The sequence below is a fragment of the Candoia aspera genome, chromosome 15, assembly GCF_035149785.1.
Source record: "Candoia aspera isolate rCanAsp1 chromosome 15, rCanAsp1.hap2, whole genome shotgun sequence".
In the NCBI taxonomy this organism is placed as follows: Eukaryota; Metazoa; Chordata; class Lepidosauria; order Squamata; family Boidae; genus Candoia; species Candoia aspera.
Window position 1 is genome coordinate 11,020,415 of NC_086167.1, and position 27,260 is coordinate 11,047,674.

Genomic DNA, 27,260 nt, shown 5'->3' on the forward strand with positions numbered 1-27,260 from the left:
CCTGGAATTCTTAATCCATGTAGTATTCATGGATGCTGCAGATAAATAAACTAACTAAATAATCATCTGGCTTGTGAAAGTGATGTCAGAAAACAGCTAGAATCAGTGCTACTATGCCAAAAGGCTGAGAAGAGAAACTTTCCCCTACAAATTAATTGCTTAGATATGGAAATGGTAGGTAATAAATCAAAAATTGTAATCAAGGGAGCGTGTGCCATTTTGGATTGTGATCTATTAAATGGCTATTTGCACAGTTTCTCCACAATATGCAAAATTATCCAATTGATTGGTCCAGTTTTTTGCTGACAAAAATCTTTGCATGGATGGTAAAGAGTTCAACAGAGAGCTTCAGCTGTATTAAATGGGTCATATGTGGCTCTCTTTAACTAAAGGCGATGCTCTTGCAGCAAAGAAATAAGAAAAAGTATTTCACATCCTGCGTTCTCTTGCACAATTTAAACATGGTGAATAGGTTAGGAACAGAGTGTAACGATTGTTCAGTTCAGCCAAAAATAAGATTTAATATAAATCGAGACAGAAATAATTTGAAATTTGATGTTCACATTGGTTGCTCTAAGTTGGATCTCAAAACCCTGCTCTGGGTCTGTCTAGCTGTCTGTCTGTCTACACACACACACACACATTTTTTAAAGAAAGATAAAAACTGATACGAACTAATATAAAGTGAGAAAAAAGAAAAGAAGAAGAAAGAAATCGAAGAGAAAGGTAAAAGTGCAAGAAAGGGGGAAAAAAGTAAAAGAAATATAGAAAAGAAAGCAAAAAGATATAAAAGTAGCTTCCGAACTTCTTTACAGCAGTTTTAAGTACAATTATAAATTTACCTCTTCCTCTACGGTTACAACATGACCCTCTTCTTTCTATAATGAATAATAATGTATCCTGTCTAATCATCAAAACCATAAATCATCGGTTCATTTTTTTCTGTTTTACGCTAAAAGTCCATGAGGGGTTTCCAGTCAGCAATAAATGTAGATAAGTGTCTTTTCTCTAATTAGAGAAGTCAATTTGGCCATCTCAGCAAGTTCCATCATCTTCATCAACCATTCCTCTATTGTGGGTCATGCCAAATCCTTCCCTCTTTGTGCATACAATAATCTCACTGCACTTATCATATACAAAAACAAAGTTCCATGACTTTTTCCCAATTGTTGCTCTGGGTCTGTCTTCTAATCTTTCTAGTTGTGGGTTTTTGCAGCATAATTTGGACTGAGTCCTTCAACGCCCTTTCACATCTGCTCTGCTCTGCTCAACAGCTGTTGAACTAAATCGAACAGGAGATGCTCCCTGTTCGTGCTGACAGAGCAAGCTACCAGCAGAACACCTTGCTGGCTATTTCTTGAAGAGGTGGAAAGAGGGCCTGTGCTTAGAAAATAATGCCAGGCTATGTTGCAATGAAGGGACACGGTGGCGCTGTGGGTTAAACCGCTGAGCTGCTGAGCTTGCCAGTCAGAAGGTCGGCGGTTCGAATCCGCGTGACGGGGTGAGCTCCCGTTGCTGGTCCCAGCTCCTGCCAACCTAGCAGTTCGAAAACATGCAAATGTGAGTAGATTAATAGGCACCTCTTCAGCGGGCAGGTAACGGTGTTCCGTTTAGTCATGCTGGCCACATGACCACGGAAGTGTCTTTGGACAAACGCCGGCTCTTTGGCTTTGAAACGGAGATGAGCACCGCCCCCTAGAGTCGGACACGACTGGACTTAATGTCAAGGGAAACCTTTACCTTATGTTGCAATGAAGACTGAATCTCAGTTGGGGGGGTAAATGTTCACTGCAAAGGGGTCTGGAGATTGGGAGAGCAGTGAACAGAACTGGGGTTGATACAGAGCTGACAAAAAAAATCTGGGGATCATACACAGGAATGTTTTAAGTCATGAGGCAGGAGGCCAAGAATATGCACAGTCACAAATGCTCATGTTTATTTCACCTTGTTTTGAAAATGATACGGTTCTGTTCTGAAATAAAATCCCCTGCTTTCAAGGACTATCATACATCTAGAATCTCTCTCCTTAACCACCACCCATGAAGTTTGTAGTCTAAGATGATTGAACTGCTCCACTGAAGCTAGGTAACAATCCAGTAGAAAGGCTCCTGGTCCTTTCCTACAATCAGAACGCAGCCAGAAAATGGGTTGGCCAAAAATGAAGATAAAGGAGTCAGAAAGAAAGATAGGGAAACCCACTCCAAAGATGGCAAACTAAAAGCCATCCTGTAGAAGTCTACTCAGCTCAGTTTCTTGAGACTTTTTCCCAACAGGACAAGGCTTTCAGGAGGTTACGAATCACGAGCCAATGCATCATGAGCCAACGAATCCAAGATAAACATGCATTTATACCAACCTCTCCCAACCTGAAAATCTTAGCCAGCTCACCTTTGATGCAGCTTGTACTACTCTAGGCCAGTGTTTCTCAACCTCAGCAACTTGAAGAGGTGCGGACTTCAACTCCCAGAATTCCCCAGCCAGCAATGCTGGCTGGGGAATTCTGGGAGTTGAAGTCCGCACCTCTTCAAGTTGCTGAGGTTGAGAAACACTGCTCTAAGCATTAGCATAATCTTTCATGTACCCCTCCTATTAAATCTGCTCGCCACAAAACCAACAAACTCAATCTGCTTTAATCCCACTGCAATTCTACAACATTCCCAACTATCGCCCCTGGACAACTTGCACAACTTGAGGTTGGTCTTATGCTTTCCTAAACGTTGAAGTGCCATCTGGAAGAGCAAAGGTTTCTGCCCTAGGCAGGGCAGGAATTGACCATGAAGGAAGCAGAAGCAATCTGAGTAACATTACATGGATACTGCAGCAGCTGGTAATCATCGACAATCTTGAAGGCCAATTAAGGAAATTTCTGCATCAAAAAATATTGACCAAGACCAAGACATCTGTACCTCCTAGAAGGCAATCAATGTATTGATGGTTCTCAGTGCATTAGAGAAGTCCCAACCCTTCAAAACCAAAACAACTGTTTTAGAGTCCTTGTGTAAGACACATGGGTGCAAAGAATTAATTCTGTGCATATCACAGGCTGTTGCACATATTGACTCACTTTACGCATCATACTATGATAGTTCAATAAACTACAATTAGCTAAACTCATCCAAAGCCCCAAGCCATAAAGTACGGCTTGGGCTCACAAAACAGAGTGAACCAGAACTAAATAAATTACATTCTGGATTAGAATAATGCATGAAGCTAAACAGTGCGTTGATGGTAACATAGTCTTCACACAGTTCCCACTGGAATAGTTTTTATAGGTTTACCATTCCAGTACCACCCTAATCTATAGACTTTGGGTGGTGTACCATTAAGCCATCAATAACAGAACAGCAGCAAAAGAAAGCAGGAAATAACAAAAATGTTGAAGAAGTCATGATCCTCAGTGTTACTCATGTAGGCACTTCTAAAGGTATAACCAAATCTACAGACACCATGAACAGAAGACCTACGCAGGTAGTCCTTGCTTAACGACCACAACTGGGACTAGAATTTTGGCTGCTAAGCAAAGCAGTCATTAAGTGAATCCAACCCAATTCTATGACCTCTTTGCGGCAATTAAGCAAATCGCCACAGTCGTTACGCGAACCATGTGGTCATTAAGCAAATCACACGGTTCCCCATGGATTTTGCTCGCCAGAAGCCAGCTGGGAAGGTTGAAAACGGCAATCACGTGACTGTGGGATGCTGCGGTGGTCATAAATGCGAACTGGTTGCCTAGCGCCCGGATCATGATCACGTGACCACGAGGACACTGCAAGAGCTGTAAATATGAGGACTGTTTGCAAGTCAGTTTTTTCAGCACTGTTGTAAGCCTGAACCACCACTAAACAAATGGTCGTTAAGCAAGGACTACCTGTAATTCAGTTGGCCCATGTTTTTCCTCACTATGCTTCCAGTATAAGACCACCATCTGGAGCAATTTAATTCAGGATACCCCAACTTTGATTATGGATGTCTGAAAAAAACCTCCACAGAAGCCCTGGATAAAGCCAGTGGATAAAACACCTTTATCCAATGTCCTTCTACCAAGTTTCTTGAACAGCAGGATAGAGAAGCTGCACTAAAATATCCCGTTTCTCATATGCAGACACAAGCCAGAGCAGGAATCAGTCTTTCTTCAGCTATTTTGTTGTACGAGGCAGATGTTGAGGTTTATCAATTTTCTTTTTCTGGAAGAGTTTGGACGGCAGTGAGATTTTTGAGGGGTTTAGTTTAGCATAAGCTTGGCCTCTGTTGAGGATAAGAAGAAGAGTATGAACCATAAAGAGGGAAGAGGGTTTACATTTTATTGGGATTTTTTTCCAGAAAGTTGGCTTTCTGTCAAAGGTTTTCTCTCTGTGTGCACGTGTGTGTTTTAATTCAACTGGGTAAAAACTGGGCGGGCGGGGTTGGACGGCCTTTTTAGCAAGGCGGTGAACATCTCAAGATAACGTTTATGGCGATTACAGTAGCAGGCCAGCAAGCCATGGGCACTGCAACTCCAGATGTGAAGGTCATTCTTGACACTTCGTAAATAACCCAAACCGCCTTCCCTTCTGCCTCCTTTTAATCTTCCCATAAAGAGGGAAAAGCTTGAAAATGTCACCTCTCATTTTCTCCCCCATCAGTACTGTTTTCTCGTCTCTATTTAGCCATCGCTGCTTTTTAGGGAAGTGGGGAGAATCCAACAGTCGTCTGATGGATTCTCTGTCCTTTCAGTATCATTTCAAATCTTTGTCCCTTCCAGAAATAATGGGCTGGGAGAAATGGAGTCCCCTGGAAACAAGATTTGAGGGTTTTGTTTCGGAGTCAACCATGGCAAGACCCACTTAACACTCAGTTTTGATATTACTGTGCCCTTGGCTGGAGTCTGGACTGTTGCTGATGGATGAAAACTTGAACCCCCAAAAGTGGGATGATGGTTAGGAGATGAGATCCCACTATCAGAGCAGAAAGGAACTCTTTTAGCTTGATGGAGTGGTCTTGTCAATGCAGGACACCCAAATATTGAATGCGGTCACGTTGCTTAGTTAATTGAGGGCCTGGTAGATACCATGAACTTCATGACTGTCCCAAAAAGGCAATCCTACAATACACAGGGTTTTTTGTTTTTAAATCGTATGGCATAGCAGTTCAGTGTTCATGCTGCTTTTTCTTGTTGGGAAATCCTTGTGAGGTCCAGCAGCCAGATGTGTAAATTTAGCCATGACAAGTCATGTTGCCTGGGATGCACCACAAGGAGGCTGGTCTACGTTGCACCAAGTTGGGCTGAGAGGGAGTGACTGGCCCAAGGTCACCCAGCCAGTTTTCATGCCTAAGGCGGGACTAGAACTTTCCTACTATGCCTGATTGGCTCTTGGGCTGAAAGAGAGGGACTGGCCCAAGGTCACCCAGCCGGCTTTCATGTCTAAGGCGGGACTAGAACTCACAGACTCCTGGTTTCTAGCCTGTTGCCTTAACCACTTGACCAAACTGGCTCTCACACAGGGTCATGAGTCTGGTTCTCTGGAACTGCAGGGTGGCCTTTTCTGACAACCCTTGTAGCATCAGAGAGCCTACAACATTGCTCCAAATGTGCAGCTTGCTTTCAAAAACTAAAAATCTTTGAGTCAAGTTGGACTCTTAGTGGCTTCAGGGGTAACTCCATCAGTTTTTGTGGCAGGTTAAAAATGGTTGGTCATTGCTTGCTTCACATCTAGACAAAGTCAGCCAGATACTACTTTCCTACAGTTAGTAGGTTTCAAGTTCACTAAAATAATATATTATAAGCACAATGGTATATGTGTATATTGTCTGTTTGTCTGTCTTACTTCTTACCTACCTACCTACCTATTCTGTCTATCTTGTCTGTCTATCTAGTCAGTCTGTCTGTCTGTCTATCTTGTCTATCTATCTAATCTACCATATCTATCTTGTCTGTCTGTCTATCCAGTCTATCGTATCTATCTTGTCTGTCTGTCAATCCATCTTGTCTGTCAATCTATCTTGTCTGTCTGTCTATCTGATAGACATTCCCAGCAATGCTTGCAAGTTACAGAACTGTGCAAGAAATGGGGGAAGACGGTAGGAAAAACATTTCATTTTGTTCAAGTAAAATATCTACCATTACATCTGTTTCTGCCTTCAGCTATAGATGGGTTAAGCAACCTTCTGAGAGCAGCATTTAAAATTGGGTAAGAGGCCCAGAGGATAAGACTATCATACAAAGTAGACAGGGCTACATAATGCAGGAGACGGGTGGTCGGAATTTCCTACATGGGGAGGGCCGAAGTTGGTTGGTGGGTTGATTTTTAATTGCGTTACCTCTATTTCAGGCCATGTACTGCCATTTTTGTGGGTCTCTTGCTCGAAGAGTAGCAATCTACATCCTCCATTTTCCGTCTGAAGGCCCAGTGGCATCAGGTTGCCCACTCTTGTCAGAAATGATGGTTTATACACCAGCAGTAAGCCAAAACCAAGCATTCCACAGCATGACTTCATGCCAGCTGTGACTCCAGATTTACATCCTTCTCAGATCTTTCCTTTTCAGAGCGTCCAAACTGGCAGCCACATCTACATCTTCCATAATTTAATGCCCCTTCTTCCCTCCCTGCATAGTCTAACCTACTTCACTGGGGCGTTGTGAGCTTCTGAGCCAATAGAGAGAGAGATTGCCTTCTCTATTGCTAAATCCAATCGTTTCTCCTTCATCAAAGCTTTGAGCTCTACAGAAATCCTGGGAGAAACAGAGACCCTTTCTTTGCGAAGAGTGATTTACAGTGGTGCAGCTTGAACAAGGGAGCACACAAACCCACATACACACAAAGAATGTTTAGAAGCTGATAACCAACTCCCTGGTAATGCACTTCCTTGGCTGAATGTCAGCATTGTTGAATATTATCAACTCAAAAGGAAACAGGCACAACGTAGTAAGAAGGAGGCCAATCCAACAGAATGGAGGTGATTCGGTCTTCAGAAGTTTTCTTCCCGCACGTACAGGGGACAAAAGGACAAAACCCCAACTTGACTTAACGCTCTTAAAGCCTGAAAGGTAACGCCTGGGGTCATCCAGCCCTGTCATTCTCAGCTTCTGGATAAATCCCAGAACTGCCAAGATTTTTAAGCATTGTTTCCCGTATATGCCACCTGTTGGGGTTCCATCTCCAGAAAGCTTGGCAATCTCAGCCAAGTCACAAACCAGGATGCATCTCCAGTTCTGTTGCAAGAAGAAGCAGGACCAGCTTTCTGGCAAGGACCAGGCTGAGCATTAGTGGAGAAGTTGGGCTTCAGTTCATCTAGAATTCAGATTTTTATAGGTTGTTTTGTTGCCTGGATGCTGGCTGTTTAAAAAGAGCTGCAAGCTACCCTGGGTCTTCTAGAAGGACTTGGAGCTAATGCTCTACAAATGGGCAGCTTCTTTGGGTTGATATGTGGCGGTTTTATTCCTAAAAGTAGAGAATAGAGAACAGTTCTCAATCCTGCTGAAGAACCATTCAGAATTGACCCATGAAATCAACTGGCGTGAGGCTCGGGCCATCCTGAATAAATCATTTCTGCATTGGGCACTTCATTCACCTATGGAAACTCAAGCAGGGCCTGTTGGCACAGACAGCTTTGAAAGGAAAGGAGACACAAATATGAAGCGCCTAATAACTGTCACTAAGGAAAATGCCATGTTTAGCAGCAGTACAGCTCCTTCAAACAGCGAACAGGAGGAGAGAAGCTGGTGTCAGCCTTGTGAGGTAGTCCAGACAGGAAGCACACCCAGATGAGCTAATTCTACTGCTAGTCCCAGCTCCTGCTCACCTAGCAGTTCGAAAACATGCAAATGTGAGTAGATCAATAGGTACCGCTTCGGCGGGAAGGTAACGGCGTTCCGTGTAGTCATGCTGGCCACATGACCCGGAAGTGTCTATGGACAACGCCGGCTCTAAGGCTTAGAAACGGAGATGAGCACCGCCCCCTAGAGTCGGACACGACTGGACTTTACGTCAAGGGAAACCTTTACCTTTTACATTAACAGAATCTGGCAAGTCTGAAAGTACATTTCCCCCCCCCCTCGCCTTTACAGCCCAAGAAACTAAGGAGGGTCCCTTCTGAGACATTTGCCACACCCCCATTCCTGCTGTGGGCTAAGCTGCCTCTTACCTGATCATTCCCCTGTCTTCCAAGGTCATCCCCACATCCTATTACAGATGGACCTGGAACCAAAGTAAGGATGCTGAGGAGCAAAACTATCCACATTTTGCAGGGAAACCATGGGACTTAGAGCAGCAGCATCAGGAGAGCACCCTCCTCTCTAAAAATTGGACCAGAACTTGTTTGGAGGTCAGAGTGCGTTGCTGCAAAATGTTGTTGCAGATCTCAAAGGGAACTTGGAATTGCTGAGGTCAGATCAGGGAAGGGTAGTTGGTGGTTCTCATTCCCTGCATCCCTCACAGAACCTTCTATCATGGCCTGTCGGGTCACTGTTGCAAAAGGGACATTCTGAGGTCACAGAATTCTTAGGATGCCCCAATTGAGGGACGTTTAAACTGCAACCCCCCCAAAGACTTACATGCTCTTTCAAAGCTCTTTGGAATGCAAGAACATTCTTAGATCTCTGGAAGTGAGAATGGTATTAACTGAAAGTATTTTTAATCCACTCAAACACTGAGTGAGTCCTGATCTACAAAACCAAGCTGGTTTATTTTTGTTTACTTCTTTTATTTTTTAACTGCCAAATAGCTGAAGCTCCCTGGTCACTTTATAATCACACACACAAAAAATACAGTTGAAGTTAAAACATCCATACAAGCAGATCAAATAAAAAATAAAGACACATACAAATTAGATAGCAAGGTTCAAAAATCTAAAACAATATGAATTCAAATACAGTGAAAAATGAAAATGCCTGGGAAAGCAGAAAGACCTTCATCTGGCACCAAAATGATGTTAATGTGGGCACCAGTCGTCTCTCTGGGGAGGGAATTCGTAAATGGGATACCACCACAGAAAAGCCATCTCCCATGGAGAGATCCACCTCACCTAGTTGAGGTTAAACATCCCTTAGCCAAGGATTTTAAAGCTTCCTTTGCATGACACAAGAGTTTTGGACTTGCTCTCTGCACAGGGATGTTTTCGTTTGTTTAGTCTTTTTCAAAACAGCAAAGAAATGGAAAGTCAACTGACAATCAAACGGAATCACACAAAGTAGGCCAGTGTTTCTCAGCCTTGGCAACTTTAAGATGTGTGGACTTCAACTCCCAGAATTCCCGAGGCAGTTTTGCTGGCTGGGGAGTTCTGGGAGTTGAAGTCCACATACCTTAAAGTTGCTACGGTTGAGAAACACTGAATTAGGCTGTCTAATAAAGAGCAGTGAAATTATGTGATTTGAGGGACACCTGGGCTAAGATGTAAAAGATGCTTTGGCACATCTCCACTTCTCAGTATATTGAGTTTCAACGCCTACAGCAGGGATCAATTTACACAAAAGGCTAAGAAAAAAGGAACAGAAAACACCCTTCAGTGGCTAGATAACAGCTTCTCGTACCATTTTTGCCAAACAACTCAAATTCCACACTCCACTACAGAGACTGGCGTGAGAACGTCAGCCCTCAAAACCAGGTATAATTCAGTGAAAAGCCTCTGTGCTACACAGGTGTAGAATTTTCCTTCCTTTTCGAGCAGAGACGGATTAATTACAAATGCCAACAAATCCTCTCCATTTGAAGGGTTTTCTTTCGCACTGGACTGTTCTTGAGGAGGCGGTGTTTGGGCTTGAAAGGGATGTTCTTCCCAGCTTTTACTATTCGGCTCCATTTTCAAACAAATAAATTAAAAAGCTGCTATTCTTCCTTCGAGAAAAAAGATATGAGGGTGCTGTTGTGGGCAACACAGAATGGATGCTAACTCCGGGGGGAAAAAAACTCTTTGAATGGGCAGCAAAGGGTTGAATTGGGACCTGACCTTGGAGCCAAAACTTGATTGAAATGTGGAAATTGAGGTCTCCTCGGATGTTACAGATGGGAGTTACTCAAGGGCTAAAAGGAGGGCCTGAGGGACATTTTTCTTCCATATGAACCTCTCTGATTTTTAAGGCCTTCCTTAAGATGCTTATGCCACAAATGGAAACTGAGCTCATCCATGGCGGCCTCCCTTCTGCAATTACAGAAGTCTCCCCCGGACCAGTTCCTGAGACATTAACCAGAGGACTTTTGGGCACAATTAGGGTTTCTTAACATCTCAAGAAGGTTTTTAATTGAATTGTTTCAGGCAGTTCGAAGACAGGCAAAAATAGTTCTAAGCTGGTGACTGGATGGGAGACCCACGAATAGCTTTGAGCCTTGAGCTGAGAGGCAGGCAGGATGCAGAGCTAACCACGGTAAATGAGATGTTATCCATAAACTGGCTTGCCTGCCTGCCTGCCTGCCTGCCTGCCTTTTTTTTTTAAGAAAAAGGCCAGTTAGCTGTTTTAAGTCCATAAAAACAAACATTCCTCTAATGGTGTGAAACCCAGAAGCCAAAGTAGATACCATGCGGAAGTTGGATTCCCACATGTGAAACATCCCAATGTGGGCACACTAAGCACAATAGCTGGGTTCGTACAACATCAACACCCAAGCACATTAAATTACCTGATGGTTTGGTTCACCTGAAGAGGCTGCTAACCACACAACGTATCCAAGCTTGCTTTAGCACAGTCCAGCGTATTGTGAAAATCCTGCCAGAGGCCTCTCCTAATCCTATTTTCTAAAGGGTTAAATTAAAAAAAAATGATCACAGCAGTAAGGCTGGAAGAGAGATTGGTTACCCTTTTCCATACTGCTTTGCTATTTTTCCCTATTTAATAAGGCAGCATTATTTTGATCTCTTTTTTTCCCTTTTGGTGAGCCTCAGAGCAACTTTGAGAAGGAAGCTGTGGTTCACAACAGAGATAAAGGTGCAGGAGGAAAAGAATATTAAGCATTGATCCAGAATATCTGGTCATGCTTCATCCTTGCAGGGGACATCCAAGTTCACAACAGTGTTGCTATGTTGGTCTTTTGCACCACAAACAGCCAAGAACCTTGCTCTACTTTAAAAACTGGGAAGAAGTATTTAACCTTTAAACCACCACCAAACTGGGTTACCAAAGATTAGTCTCCCCAAATCCTGAGCTCTTTCAAAAATGGAGAACTCCCATCATCCACAGCCAACACATTGGAGTTCAGCAGGCTAGGAGGGCACCAGGTTGGGGGTAGCTGATTTTTTTAGTAGTTAATTGTTTAATTGTGTTATAAGATGCAAGTAATACAGATATTAACTGGGTGCAGCAGTATTTATACCATACAAATGAGACATCATTAACACTGTAACAATTTAGATAACTTAAACCTTTAAAAATAAGGAGGGAAAGTTTGTATCTTTCCCTTTTAGAATAGCTTTCATTAAAAAAATTACATATATAATAAGAAGTACATGCAGAGAAAAAGGTATAATAAACGTGAAAGAGAAAAGAAAGGAAAAAAGAGACATAGAAAAAAAGAAAGAGAAAATAGAAGAAGAAACATGAAAAGAAGTATAAAGAAATAGCTTCCGATCTTTCTCTCAGCAGTTATACATACAGTTCTAATCAAAGCACTCTCTACAAGATTTCAACATAATTCACTTTTTTCCTATAACTTTTCCTTTCTAATCATCAAAACCCAAGTCACAAAATCATTGTCTTTTTTACACAGAAAGTCCACAAGGGGTTTCCAATCATTGATGAATGCCAATAGTGACCTTTCCCTAATCAAACTAGTCAGTTTGGCCATGGGTAAAACGTTGATGAAGAGGTTGATGAACGCCAAGGTGCTTGAATTGTTCAATTAAAGCTAAGTATAGCCTTGATCGACTATTACGAAATGCATCAAATTATTTTGTAGTGTGAGGATTTCTATCTTGAGCTTGATGTTTAATACCAAGGTCTCTGTGCTGTTTTTCAACATGGTGCTTATCCACCCTTCCCTATATGAGGATTGGGAAGCAGTGATTTACAACCATCCTCCTCCCCTCTAAGATGCCCCTGCTGTTGTTCCATACATTTTTCTAACAGCCTTTTGCTGAGGAGTCACCTATGCCCTTAAAAGGAAGGCATTACAGTTTAAGCCATGTGAGGAATTCTGGCTTTGAAACGGAAAAGAAGTCCTCAATTAACTGAGTCTCCTGTGCCATCTGCAAAGTGGGAAGGAAGTAACTCAGACATGTCTTCTCTTAAATGCCTGAAGGTCCATTCAAAAATGGGAGCTGTAGCACTGATCCTTCTTAGCTGGACCCTGTCAAATAAACTGCCTTGGGAAAGTGAGGCATCCCACGCATTTAACACAATCCACAATCATTGCCACAATCCACAATCATCGCCCTCCAGCGTGGGCAATCCCTCCTCCTCCCAATTCATGGATGTTGCAAATTTGCCCTGAATATTTCTGTTAACATTCTGCCCTTTCTTCTTCTCCTGGATGTCCTCCCTGCAGGAGGAAAGTAACCAAAGAAGAAAATTTCTCCTCTAACTTTGGGATCCAATCAACAGCTGATCCACGGAAAGAGACAGCTGCATGGGTTCGGGGGTCAGCACAAAGACATTCAGTTTTCGCCACATCCACAGGTGGTATTCACACAGAATAGAAATACGCCAGCCTTCAACACACGGGTAGAGCTTTTTTTAAAAAAAAAAATCCCCAGATTGAATATGCTTTTAAAAAAATGTTTGCAGTCCACCAGCAGGGACCTTGCTTAGCATTTTCAAAAAAACAAAAAGGAAAGGACAAGCCATTTATTCTTTTTAGTTTTCAAGAAAACTAATGCTGCATTCTTATCAGCTGAACGACACTACAGGGATTTCCATAAAGCTGGAGATCACCCCATCCTGCCCCCATGGTGGTTTTTCATGCTCATACGTATCTTACAGGCCACCTTTGATCCTGTTTTGAAAGCTGACATGCATTCAAAGTATAAAGAAAGCCAATGCATCGCACAGTCTCTCCAGCCAGATGTATGCCACCGGGAATTCAAAAACTCAAGTTCCGCCTTTCGCTGCCAAGATTTTTTGAGCCCTGAGGATCGTGCACCAGCAATCTTCTCATCCCGGGGTTAAAGACCAACTCTCACACACAGGCTAACCTGCCTTCAAAACATCAGCAAGCAACTTTTGTTCATGTTTGCTTTCTGGATTCCACTATTTTCAGCGCACAAATTAAGACTGACGGCCGATCAGCCCATCTGAAATCGACAATTCCAGCCGTCCTGATCGGTTTCATCTTGGCAATCAAATGAATTTCTGAAATCATTATTCAGTTTCTTTGGGAGATGCAGTTTACACGAATCCTTGAGCAAAAGTTGGCCACTGACAAGTGTTCTATTTTCTAAGCACTTAACTGAAATCTGCAGGGAAATGCAAGGGAAGAGAAAAATCTATTTAAATAAGTGCCCAGTCCAAGTGTAATAATAACGATCCTTTACACATCTTTTCTTTCTTTCTTTTTTAAAAAAGAGGGCATTCATTCATTCATTCATTCATTCACCTGCCCTAAAGATAACTTGGCAATGATTTCCACCAACAATCTCTTTTTTTGGTGGTGGTTTTCAATACGTGCAACCCGAATACCCCATAGGAAAGCAAACACATTTTTACTTCACTAAGGATGATTCTTACTTTCAAGCCATTCAGCGTCAAAAGAACACCCTAGATTTACCGGGCACTAAAAGGTCGAAGAAAACACGAACTACTTGCTTCTCCCCCTGATTCAACTGTTAAGACAGAGGAGAAAAAATAAATAAATAAGGCAGAAAACCTCTCCATCTTTCTGAAAAGCTATAGGTAAGCAGTTAGAATGCCTTTCCTCTTCTCTCTGGGGGAGAAAAGAATCTATTTTTCTCTCCATTTTCCTTCCAACTGCCCCCTCCCCGTTGCGTGCATCTCATTCACCGACACGCCCTCCCTAACCTTTCCCACCATCACACACCACCACCACCACCACCACTACCACCCCGGTCGGTTGTGCCAGGCAGAAAAAAAAAAATTAGCCAGAAAGACGGGCACCCGTCGTCCACTCACCTGTTTGAGTTCTGCGGGCATTGATGCAATCCCTATGGTGTTCTTCCTTTTTAAAAATAAATAAATAAATAAACGAGGGCGCCTGCCCCCTCCCCAAGTCCCCAAATTAATTCAGTTTCAAGGCAGGGTGTTGGGGAAGAAGTGTTGTGCAGGGGTGGGGGGGGAGGAGAGGGAAGGGTCAGCGCCGGCAGCTGAGGGCTCTGACAGTCCCTGTTTTTGACTCCCTGCCTCCCTCCCTCCCTGCGGTGCCTGCCCTTCTGGATCAGGGAAAGGGAGGGAGGGAGGACCAATTGGAGAAGAAGGGAAGGCTGGAGGAGGAGGAGATGAGGAGGAAGGCGGGGGCCCTTTTCTTTCATGGCCCCTCCCTTTCTTCATTCCTGAGGGGTGGGGAGAGAAGCGTGCCCCTCTCGGCCAGAGGCCGCCGCTGCGGGGCAGGGGGCCTGGTTTTCCAAGGAGGATTGAGCAAACTCCTACCAATTTGCTGCAAGGGGAGGGAAGGGGGGAGCAGCCGAAACTGACAGGCGCAGCTGGTTGCTCGCAAATCAGCCTCCAGACAACTCCAGCCAGCCAGAGGTAGCCCGGCTTGGCATGGCACTCAGCAGGACCACGTAAAGCATCCCAAAGCTGCAATGAGCCATCTCTCTCTCTCTCTCTCTCTCTCTCTCTCTCTATCTATCTATCTATCTATCTTCTCCTCACCTTCTTTGATGGTGGAGAGAGAGGAATGCCCTGTAGCAAAAGCTGAGGATGGAAATTGGAGAGCTTACTGTCAGCTCTGAAACTTCGCCCAATTCGTTTGTTTTCCCATGTGGTTTGGAAAGCCCCTTGGCACATTAGCAGAGGATGAGAAATCCTAACTGTGATCCACCTAACTGCGATCCACCCATCGATCGATCGACCAGGAATATCCCAGCCTTCCTCTGGAAAGAACCCAGAACGGTGGACAGGGCAATCTAATTCCAGCATCACCGGAAGCACCATCGAAAGCACCATCAAAAGCATCCTCCAGTAAAATAATATTCTATTATACATTTCTGTAATCCTGTGAACCACCATCACAATAAAAGTATGTATTGTGTAAAACACCCCACCAAAAAGTGAAATGAAAAACATACCTTGGATGTCTAAAACCGGCCACATCACATTGTTTTGCTGCAGAACAGCCAAAGGATTTCAACACATGCTGATACACACACACGTGCACACACAAACACACACGCATGGAAATAATTCCACGTAAAGAAAACTGAAGGAAAACGAAAGACTTCTAAAAGCAGAGCGCCGTTACAATTTTTCAGCCCTTGTAGGGTTTATGGACACCTCGTGCAAATCCTTGCATTTCAGACTGGTGGGCCAAAAAAGGTCCCAATTATCCTCACTGTAACATAAAGCCCACAGAGTTCTTCTGCCCAGCCTACCACACTGGGTTGTGGTGAGGATTAAATGATATTGGGGGAGAGGTCCCTGTATGTAATAATATGAAGGAAAGGCCTTGGGAGACTGGGCAAAGAGATGCTGCCAAGGGAACAGTCAGATAAGAGTCAGCTTAGCCTGCAGCTGCATAATGGGTGGAGAAAGAGGATCAGAAGGGACCCTCCCTAGTTTCTTGGGGTGTAAAGGAGACGGCAGGAGAATTGTACTTTCAGGCTTGCAAGATTCTGTCAATGTAGCTTTACAATGAAGCAGAATTAGCTCATCTGGTCATATTTCCTGTCTGGTCTACGTAAGGCTGACAAATCCATAAAATTAAGGTCAGCTTATCCATGGGTGGCTCAGTTTTCACGGTGCTTTGGTTAAAAATTTGAGGGTCTGCTTATCTGCGGATGGGCTTATTCCCAAGTATATAAGGTAGCTCATCTGACTGTTCTCCAGTCCAGTCTGCTACTTCCTTACCAGGCTCAGAAGGGACCCTCCCTAATTTCTCAGGCTGTAAATGTGATGAAGGGAGAATTGTACTTTCAGACTTGCAAGATTCTGTCAATGTAGCTTTACAATAAAGTAGAATTAGCTCATCTGGTCGTGTTTCCTGTCAGGTCTACCTAGTAAGTCTGACGCTATACTGGAGGAAGAGAACGGAAGGACCTAATTTTCATTTTCTAGATCTAGCAGCTCCAGAATCTCGAGTGGAAATGTTCTTTGCTCCCTTTCATTCTAATGTCAAGAACTGCACCTATCTTAACATGGCATTCCAGGCTTTCCCCCCAGCTGAGGGAATATCTAAACATCTTTTGTTAGCAACTGAACAAAACCGAGATGAGGTCATCCAGGGCAGCTAAAATACCTATTTTACACAATGCGCATTTTAACCTCATACACACAGATGTACAGTATCTATCCATCTCTCATTCTCTTAGTCTCAAAAACGCATCATCAAACAACAGTACAGAAAGTTGGAATTCCCATCAATGTTTCTAAGTGTAGGGCATCTGATGGGCTCCAGATTTAGAATCACAGAGTTGGGAGGAATCTTAAGAGGTCATCTGCTTTGATGGAGTGAAGTGTGGGACGTATCTCCAACATCCAGTTCTTGAAAATGCTGATTTTCATGTCCAGGGAGAAGTTTTGACCATCTGAATATAGTTTCACCGGGTCACGGAGAACCCAACATTGGAGAAATTTAAACTCCCAGGAGATCACACCTGAAGCACTAAAAATTCAGCTGTATTTACAGCTCAGTCCTCTATCTGACTTTTCAAAAACACCTCCCCAATCATCTTTCTGGGCAGGTTCTGAAAGGCAGGTTGTGATTGAACATTAGGAGATACGAAGGTGATAAGTAGGCCGATGGAGATGAAGGATTCTCCTCCTGAAGGTCTTTAAATGAAAATTATGTTTTCCTCAAGCACTCCTGCTGCCGAAAACTTTTAAGTAAAAATAAAGAATTAAAGAAACAGACAGCTCCGGATGTTTTATTTTGCTATTTCCTGAATTCTGTTATACAGTGAAACCTGCTTCCAGAACATTGGATTCAGGTTCTCAGCTGGTTGCTCTTTCAGACATGGTCAGTCAGATGCTTTTGCTTAACTTCAAAAGGTGCTCCAGGTTAAATGATTTTATGAAGCTTTTAATTAACGTTAGTGTGAGTTCTTAAAACAATGGTAAGGATTAATGTTTTCTGAAGGGAAGACTGTCTCTCATTCATTGACGCAAGCTTCTGCAGAACCCCATCTCATCCGTAAAAACAACGTATTCTTTCTTTAGCACCACTGGCTTCCCCTGCTTATATGTAATATTTATTTATATACTTGCTTGTGCATGCTATTTAAAGGCCTCCCCTTATGGAACAGCAGCACCAAACTTTCACAAATCAGATGACAATAAAAGACAGGAAATAAAACCACCAGAATTAAACAAAGCAGATCATTAGATCAATTTACTCACTTTCTCCCCCACCCATCCTTGCATACCACGAAGTTAAAAATATAGTAAGAGACGAGGGCATCTTTTTCAGGGCCCAGGGAAATTAAAAGGCATGGAAAAATGATTACATGAGGTAGCTTGGTCTGAGGAGGGTATTCTATAGCTGAAGGGCCATTACCAGAGATTTATTTTATTAATCATTTAAAATTCTGACTCCACCACAGAAATGTCTCTAATCAGGAAACATCCTGAGGGATAAATATTGATAAATATAAGAAGATCCAACAAGTACAAATTGCATTAAGATAATAACTCCCATATAGCAACTATCAGCCCGCATTTTAGGAAATCTTGGTTACTCCTTCACCCCCAGATTGTGGCTTCCACCTGTTTTAGCAAACTCTTGAAGGCTGTGGAACTACATCTTACATAGGTTTTCAACCATCTTGGTCTGTATTGGCCAAGGAAACTATGAGTTTTAACCCAGAAGGTGTGGAGGTTGGATGCAGATGCTTCAAAGCGAAAAATATCATTAAATTCAAGCTGTGGATTTTGGCTTATTGTCCATTAGCTGTGCTAGGATCACGGATCAAGGTCTGGTCTTGGTTTAAAACCCTGGCTCCTATGGGGGACAAACCAGGATGAGTTTTGGTTTGGAGGACACGCTAAACCAACAGCAGACGGTATGCTGAGGTCAACATATTCGAATGCTAAGAATATCTTGCAGGCCTTCACAAAATAGCTTTCAAGATGACTGAATAGCTGGTATTTAGATTTGCAGTGTGCTGTGTACATTCATAATTTTTAAAAAATGTACTGAGGTCAAAATGGAGCTTGGCGTTTGGCTAAAACCAAGGGGAAGTGTCCACAGGTACATGATAATGCCACATGCAAAACATTACCTTTCCCTGCGCTAAATGTTCTGTCTCTGGGTGGCGTAAGTACTCCCACGGTGGTAGGAGAATAATAATAATAAAAAATGAAGGGTTTGCATCTTCTGGGAAGGAGTGGTTGAGCAGAATGTAGGGATTCATAACATTGCTGAAGAACGTTCAAGTAGTCCTCGACTTACGATCACAATTGGGACCGAAACTTCAGTCGCTAAGCAATGCGGTCATTAACTGAGGCATCACGTGTTCGTGCCTGATTTTATGACCTCTTTTGCTGTGGTTGTTAAGCAAATTCACCTTCCCCCATTGGTTTTTACTGTGAACCGCTCCCTCCTTGTGGGGGAGATGGGCAGTGATAAAAATATGATAAATAAATAAATAAAATAAACTTTGCTTGTCAGAAGCTGGCTAGGAAGGTCGCAAATGGCAATCACGTGACCCTGGGAAGCTGCAACCGTCCTAAATACATGCCAGTTGCCAAGCGCCCAAAGTACAATCATGTGACTGCGGAGGGGGGGGGAGCTGCAACGGGTGTAAGTGCGAGGACCAGTCGCAAGTCGCTTTTCCCAGTGCTGTCGTAACTTCGAATGGTCGCTAAACGAACGGTCGTAAGTTGAGGACTACCTGTAGCTTATATTAAAAAAAAAAAGGCAAGGAAAGTAACTAACCACACTGGATGGCATTAATTTCCTTTCATAATGAAGCCTGCAAACCCCAGTGAAATACTCAGTATTATGTGCATCACTTTGAAGTCACTTACAGCTGTATCCCCACATCGGTTGCACCGCTTAATCTTCCCTATACCTACATCAGAAGCTCCTCAGTGCTTTAGAGAGCTTTGTCTCAGGTGACTTAGCAGAGGACGACGACTGCCTCAATGCTTACCTTTTGTAAACACGAATGCAACCCAGCAACCCTGATCTTTTCTTTTTGAAAAGGCATGTCAATTCCTTTGGTGTCTCCCAGCAAAGTTGGTTTTTCTCCTGGAGAATCACAGCAAGTCCTTTGATAGGAGAGGCAAAAGGTTCCTGGCTCCTCTGGGTGATTTTAGCCATTTTGCTAAAACGTATAAACTTTTACTGAAACTTGAAACAGAAGAACAAGTGAAAGAATGTGTGATAAAGTGGCCTAAGAACTTTGCTTAAAATATACAGATGGGACAATGGGAAAATATGTGGTCGAAAAGGGTTGAAATTGAGATTGTTATCATCGTAAGGGGAATTTTTACCAAATGATGTACTGTTGGTATATGTCACCAGAGAAATTGTCTAGAATGTATAAAGGCACTTCAAATAGATGTTGGAAACGCAAACAACAAGAAGGGACATTTTATCATGCTTGGTGGTCGTATAAAAAAGCTAGAAAATTTTGGATTCAAATAAACACGGTGATTCCAAGGATTTTAAAGACTGATATACAATTGAAACCAGAGGTTTTTCTTTTGGGATTGATGGACAAACAGCTGGGGAAAAAAATCTTGGAATTTTGTTTTTATATATGGTAACTGCAGGGAGATTATTGTATGCACAAAAGATGGAAAGATTCAGCACAACCAGTGGAAGAATGGTGGGTGAAGATGATGGAGCCTGCAGAGATAGCTAAATTGACTTCTCTGATTAGAGAAAAGACAACATCCACATTTATGGCTGACTGGAAACCCCTTATGGATTTTTTTGTGTAAAGAAGAAAAAAATGAACTTACGATTTATGGTTTTGATGATCAGACAGGCTAGATTATAGAAAGAAGAGAGCGATGTTGTAACTGTAGAGTAAGAGGTAAATGTATAATTGTACTTATCACCCCGTCTGTAAGAGAATTCCGTCTGGCGGGGTCCAGGAGGCGGGCCTTCTCTGCAGTCGCGCCCGCCCTTTGGAACATCTTGCCCCCGGAGGTGAGATTAGCCCCATCGCTCCTGGCCTTCCAGAGGGAATTAAAGACCTGGCTCTGCCATCGGGCTTGGGGCAGGGAGGAGAATAATCATACTTGGGGTTGGCTAGTGCCTTGAAGTGCCCCTCCTACACAAGGATTGTGTCCTAACAACCAGATTGAGACCATAGCCATCAGGATTTTATTATTTTTGGTAGCTTTTAAAATTGTTTTAGTCTATATTTTATATTGGAATTTTATTGTATGGTTACTGTTTTATGCTGTAAACTGCCCAGAGTCCCTCCGTTCAGAGGAGATGGGCAGTGACAAATCTGATAAATAAATAAATAAAATAAATAAACTGCTGTAAAGAAGATTGGAAACCACTTCTTTGTATCTTTTTTCTTTCTTTTCTATTTTTCTTTTCTTTTCCTTTCCTGCAAATTTAGCTTTCTCTTTGAGTTCTTTCTTTTTCTTTTCTTTTTCTTACTTCGTATTAGTTTGCATTCGTTTTTAACTTCCTTTTAAAGTTTTAATAACCTTTTACGTATATGTATACATATATATACATATAAGCCGTGGATATAAGCGTATAAACGGTGGATGGACCGCATTAAGGAGGACACGGAATGCGTGAACGTCACCCCTGAAGATGCCTTGGATCGAGCCAAATGGAGACGGATATGCCAACAAGCGGACCCTGCCATAGCATGGGAAAAACGGCAAGAAGAAGAAGTATATGTATATGTATATGTATATAGGTTCCTGGCTGCAAGACCAGATTGTAGAGTTAAAAAAAATGCAACTGATGCATACAAGCCCAGGGGGACTCATGGCCATTAGCAGTTTGATCTGCAGCTACCCCGAACCTGCTGGGTGTGTGAAAGGGAGAGTGTGTTTAGCCTAAGTAAACACCGACTGCATGTTAAAATTCAGGTCATCTGCTTCCCTGAGCAAGATTCAGGTCATTCTGCTTGCCGGTGGAAGAGAAATCAATATATTGTGGACTTCCCTAGCCCTCACAAAAAAAAGCACTGAACATTCAGAAACCCATTGCAAACTCAGCTACCTTTGGAGGATAACGTTTCTCAAAAGAAGGAGAAAATGGATTTATAACTAGCTGAAAAGGGATAATGCAGAGAGGTTTTTTTGGAAAGACCAGTACATCAGGGTAGTTCCAAAGCAGGAGACAATGAAATCTTATTCTACCTCCTTCAACCTCCATTTCCTAAAGCAATGACTCCATATGCCCAGAGCAAAAAATATGTGGCTTTAAGATGTTTGCAGTCCACTGTACCAGCAATTTGCATGGAGATTCACAATACACATGCAGCAATTTAAACAAGAAACAAGATCCTTGTAACAAAACCAGCAAAGGACAGGAGAACAATGCAATACATTAACCAGCAAAGCTTAGTTTTAAAATGTTGAAGGGGGAACTAATTAACTTTGCAATGAAATGTCGCAGAGATGGTAGCAGTAGCAGCCTTATAGAGGAGATATACCAAATTCAAGGAATTGTTCCACCTTAGCATACTTCCCTTGCAAGGCAACGTGGAGAAGTATCTCACTGAACATATCAAGAGACAGACAACTGGATTAAGTAAAGATAAAGGTTTCCCTTGACATGAAGTCCAGTCGTGTCCAACTCTAGGGGGCAGTGCTCATCTCCGTTTCAAAGCCGAAGAGCTGGCATTTGTCTGTAGACACTTCCTCCGTGGTCATGTGGCTGGCATGACTAAACCGAACGCCGTTACCTGCCCGCCGAAGTGGTACCTATTAATCTGCTCACATGTGCATGTTTTCGAACTGCTAGGTTGGCAGGAGCTGGGACTAGCAACGGGAGCTCACCCCGTCACGTGGATTCGAACCGCCAACCTTCCAATCGGCAAGCTCAGCAGCTCAGCGGTTTAACCTGCAGCGCCACCGCGTCCCTGACAACTGGATTACTGAGTGGTTTTTCCACATCTTTAGGGACCTTCAAACGTGTTGGAAATTCTTGAACTTGGAAAAGACTATTATAGAAAGAAGAGCTCCCTTGTAGAAGAAAAACAAGAGGGTGGCCTAGTTAGGACCATCAATATGACAGTCACTGCTTGGACCCCTGGTACCATTTGTAATGTACATGTTATTAATGAAAATATTCCATAAGCAAAGAAGTCCATTATTTGGAACATGGACTCTCAACCATCAAGACTGTCATGAGTAAGGATGGCGAGCAGGGGGCTCCCACCCAGACTGTCAAGCGCATGCGTAGCACTGAGGAACTGTTCAGCCATTCAAAGAGACACAGATCGGGACCGCCTTAACCTTTGGGGTTTATATGGCTGGGTTTTCCCACGCTTCCTCAGTTTGTTAGGATTCTTGTTAAGTACTACTAATAAATATTAGAGACCAAGTCATTGTCTCAGTGTGTTTCCTGGTAATCAGGACAAAGACAATGCAAAAAATTGGCATAGATATATATCTCACAAAATAACCACAATTAACCGCAGACAAATACTGTTAATAAGGGAGTGCCACCAGATACTAGATAAACTCAGATCAGATGAAGGACCTCTACGTGAGTTCAGTTGCTGTTTGTTTGTAAGATCATCTTTTTCTCAGACAGGTATCTGGACAAAGAACAAAACTACAGTGGGAAGAATCCATTCTTCAACTGATAATAGGACAACCCCAGTCAAGGCCATCCTTTGGAAACACATATATACATACAAATACACACAAACACACAATTTGGCTACATCAAGGTCTCTATCTCTGCACATACTGGCATGAGGACCAATCTCACAACTGGTCCCCAATTTCAGGATCTCGAGAAAGGCCTGTTTTTTGTTTTGAAAAAGCTTCTCTTCATTAAGCCACGAAGGCAAGTTGGAACACATACAAGCATTATCTGAAGGAATCCCAGGAGCCTGGCAGAGCATCTCTGGCCTGGGATATGGTCTAAGATATTCTTCCAATCTCCATGGGCCAGCTGAGGAGAATAAATTACACAAAACAAGGGGGAGGGGGAAATGGCTTTCATGGAAGATAAATCAAAGGAGCTGGGGGGTCCTCAGGTGGACCAATATAGACCCACCATGTCTCATTTGTATGGAAAGTTGGTGGGACATAGGAGGAAGAGAGAAAACCCAGCAGGAAAAAAGAAGAAATTGAATATGGCATATGGTACATAGAAAAGGGTAGGACTAGCCAGCTGGCTGAACTCTTGAAGAAAACACTCTGCATTACAACATTTTGGTGCAGAACCCAGCAAAATCCGGGTTCTAACAAACCAGAGGTCTGAAGCAATGAACCACGGCTTGTTTGCTCCACACCTTATCATCTTCCAAGCCCTGCAGCCAAGCCACCTTGCCACCTTAACTCCCCCCGTGCACCAGCCAAACCAAAGCCCAAGGAAGCCATGGCAATCCCGTCCCCATTTCATCTGCCCCCATGGGTAGAAAGAGGGAAAGGGGGCAAAAACATCTTGGGTTTATGGCATGAAGTGGGGAGATGGCAACACCATTCTAAGCATTCACAGATGTGCACATCTGGGGTTGTGGGATCAAAGGGAGGACGTGGATGCCGAGAAATAAACAGATGAGCAGGTGGTTTACCTGCAGAACCAGCTGCTGCCAAGCAGTTGCTAAGGGCTGGCCGCTGCCAATGCTGCACACATTTATGCGGTCCGACGGCTGGTTGGCGCGCTCGAGCTGCAGAGAGACATTGCGCCGTTCTTCTTCCAGGGCGCGGGTGAGCCTCTCAAAGCGAGCCTCTTGCTCTTTAACAGAGGCCAAAATGCTCGCTGCGGATCTGATATCATAGTCATCCATGGCTGGGCTCAAAGGATCTGGCCTGGTCGCTGATAGGGCAAAGGAGAAAAGTTAGGGGGCCATGGGTCAGGAATCAAAGGGACGCATGTGTATTAAAGGTTCCGTGATGTGCTTCAGAAGCATATTTTCCAGGGAAATGTTCATTAAAAAAAAAGCACAAAATCCTCTTTGTAGAACACGTTTATCACGTATAAGTTTAGATGTAACTCAACAGGAAACTTCTTTTTTTAGGATTCCCATCCGACAAAAGATTCTCATCCTTTGCACGAATGCAATTTCACCACGCAAGGGGGAATGCTCACACATGCCTCCGTTTCTCCGTCTCTGCTAGATCAAGGCCTTTCCCCCCTTCTTGTGCTTTCCTGGGGCAGATGGATCCCAGCTAACTCTTTTCCAGCCTGCAAAACATCTGCCTGAAGTGGAGCTGTGTGACCCTGAGGCTGCTCAAGGTACAAAACCACATCTCCTAAGACAGAGCTGAGCAATGTTTACAGCTCAGCTTCTGGACTTTCTGGAGGACCAAGGGGTCATCTGGTGACGTTGTGGCATCTCTGAAAGGCACGTCTGAACACCTGGGGCTTTTTTTTTGGCTTTGGGGTGGGGTCAGTGAGAATAGGAGACCCCCACCGCACAAGAAGCCAACTGCTCCCCTTCCTATCATTAAAGCCTGAAAACAGAGACAAAACATTTTGACCCAAATCTGCCTTTTTTAACCACTGAATTCTGGCAACATAATTTCAGGGTGCTGTAGGTTTGTCAATGGGAAGGTGGGGGTCACAGGGAGGCTGAGTTACTGGCTGCTCTTCTAGGGGTTGGGTCTACTCACTACACTGAAGAGGAGGAGGAAAACCAGCTAATTGACCAGACGACTTATCAATGCCACAAGGCAGGATTCACTCCTTACCATGAAGTTCAAGCAGATGATATCTATATGCACCCTACTCCCTCTAACCTTGGAGTTAATCTGGCCAGGCCAGCAGCCAAACTCTGCCCAGGTATCAAGCTGTCCTCATTTAATAGATAGGCCAATAGCTGGGCAACCATGTTCCGGAGCAACCATTTTTCTCAAGACCCTTTTTCTTAGTTGTTCTCAATACAGCCTTCTCCAGATGTGTTGCCAGTGCAACCCCCACAATCCACAGATGGTGGAAGTCGAAGCCCAACACATGTGGGACAGTGCCCAGCTCCAAAGAAAAGACTTAGATGAAGCCCCAAAGCAAGGCAACTCGAAATATACTTCCAAGCTCTGATGATAGAATCTAAGATATACAGTACTAGCCAGCCTGAAGCAGAACACGCTGTATACCACATGCTGCAACATGCTTCAGAGACAAACAACTAAACACAATTGACAGACTGAAGAAAGGATTAATATGTTTCCATGCTTACATGCCATCACAGTAAAAGAAATATCACTTAAAGAAAATGTAATGTTTTTGCTGCTATTGAGAATGTGAGCTTCTTCGGCAGTGGCACCGACTGATTGACTCAACAGGCTGCGTGTCTTATGTTCAGTGTAGTTTTTAGCCCCCATGATTGCAAAAATATGCTTGGTGGCAATATCTGCTTTTTAAATAAAAGTAGAAAAGGGAAGGCTGGGTTAACAGATTTTCATCTGCCAACGCTTAGCTCCTAATTCTTCTGCATGAGAATTTTATTTATTTATTTAATTTCTATCCCACCTTTATTATTTTTTATAAATAACTCAAGGTGGGGAACATACCTAATACTCCTTCCTCCTCCTATTTTCCCCACAACAGCAACCCTGTGAGGTGGGTTGGGCTGAGAGAGAGGGACTGGCCCAAGGTCACCTAGCCAGCTTTCATGCCTAACATGGGACTAGAACTCACAGACTCCTGGTTTCTAGCCCAGCACCTTAACCACTAGACCAAACTGGCTCAAGAAGAATGTATTTTACAAACCAATGCACAACCTCGAGTGCACCCTTTATCTTCTCCCTTTGAGAGAAGTTTCCAACCTCAACATCACTAAAAGAAGCACAGAAAGTTGACCTCCTTTCTGAAATCCGCAACATTCTTCTGGCAATTGCATCCACCACCAAAAATTCCTATCATGCATGCCGAGACAGCGAGACAATCAAACCCAGTAAAACCTCACCTTGTTCTTCCTTGTGTGTTGTGATCACTGATTAAATCACACACACCCCTACAGCTGAATGATCTTGGGATGCCTGTACAGAATTTGGGCCTTAGTGCTCTGAATAATTTAGAACAGCACTTGGCTCCTTTCAATGCTGTTCAAACAATCAAACAAAACGATAACCAAAAAGCAATGACATAGAATAATGGAGGGAGTTGGAAAATGATGCTTTCAGATCATCCTTCTCTTCCTACCACCTGTTTTTCCCAAAGACTCACTTTCCACACTGGGCAAAATTCAACACTTGCTCTGCACCAGAGGGGCTGTACGAAATACAGCAGAACAGGGAAACCATTTCATATTACCCAGGCCAGTAGGCCTTATCATTGTGAAGAGCCAATATCGATCTTTTAGGCCCCAATCCTGTCTCCAAGCCGAACTAGTTTTTCAAAATCTTGGCTTAAAATGGCAACCCGGCATCTAGAGGATTTTGCAGTGCTGACATACCAGCTGTTTCAAATTTAATGATCTAGAAGGGTAGAATTGGTTCTTATAGAGGGAATGCCTACAGTAGCTGTAGCTATCTCAATAATGTCGCACCCAGCAAAATCCTGGTTTTTTTTTCATGGCTGTATCTTCTTGCAATTAAGTTCTCAACTGTTCCCTAAATCCCAAGAGTGACTGAACAGCCATTGTTCCGGCTGTTTTATTTTTTCTTTAATTTTTAGCATTTGCCTGAGAACCAGTGTGGAAAAACAACTGTTCTAGCCTTTACCTTAGAGATTGTTTCATCCTCCATCACAGAAAGAAAGAGAGAGAGGGAAAAAAGCACTTTCCAACTCAACTACTCAGCAGCTATAAAGCTTCCCAAGGGACTTCTGAATTTTCAGAAGATTTTTTTAAAAATGTCTTTAGGAAATAATTACCTCTGCCCTCCCCTTAGCCTGTGGTTTCTTAGCTTGGATCCCATGGATAGATTGCAAGGGGCTCTGAGCTTGGATAGAAAAAAAAATACAACTCTATTTTCAGTAACCTATAACTGAAATTTAGCTTTTTGTTCAATCATGTATGTAGGCAACAGTGTTATATGGCCTGTAGGCTCCAAAAAAGATTTGTTAACTTTAATAAATCTCACTATCTACCAACATTATGCCCCCCCAAAAGGATCCTGTCTTCTTACTGATTTAATGGATTAA

General features: G+C 43.1%; 1 protein-coding gene across 1 annotated transcript in view; it reads right to left on the reverse strand.

Annotated features, from left to right (window-relative positions):
• ARVCF (ARVCF delta catenin family member) overlaps nt 1-14,125 on the reverse strand; it is a 161,714-nt gene extending 147,589 nt beyond the window's left edge. The window contains exon 1 of the mRNA XM_063315283.1: nt 14,030-14,125. Coding sequence (XP_063171353.1) covers nt 14,030-14,050 — 21 coding nt within the window. The 5' untranslated portion in view covers nt 14,051-14,125. The remainder of the gene's footprint in view (nt 1-14,029) is intronic.
• Nucleotides 14,126-27,260: the final 13,135 nt, after the last annotated feature.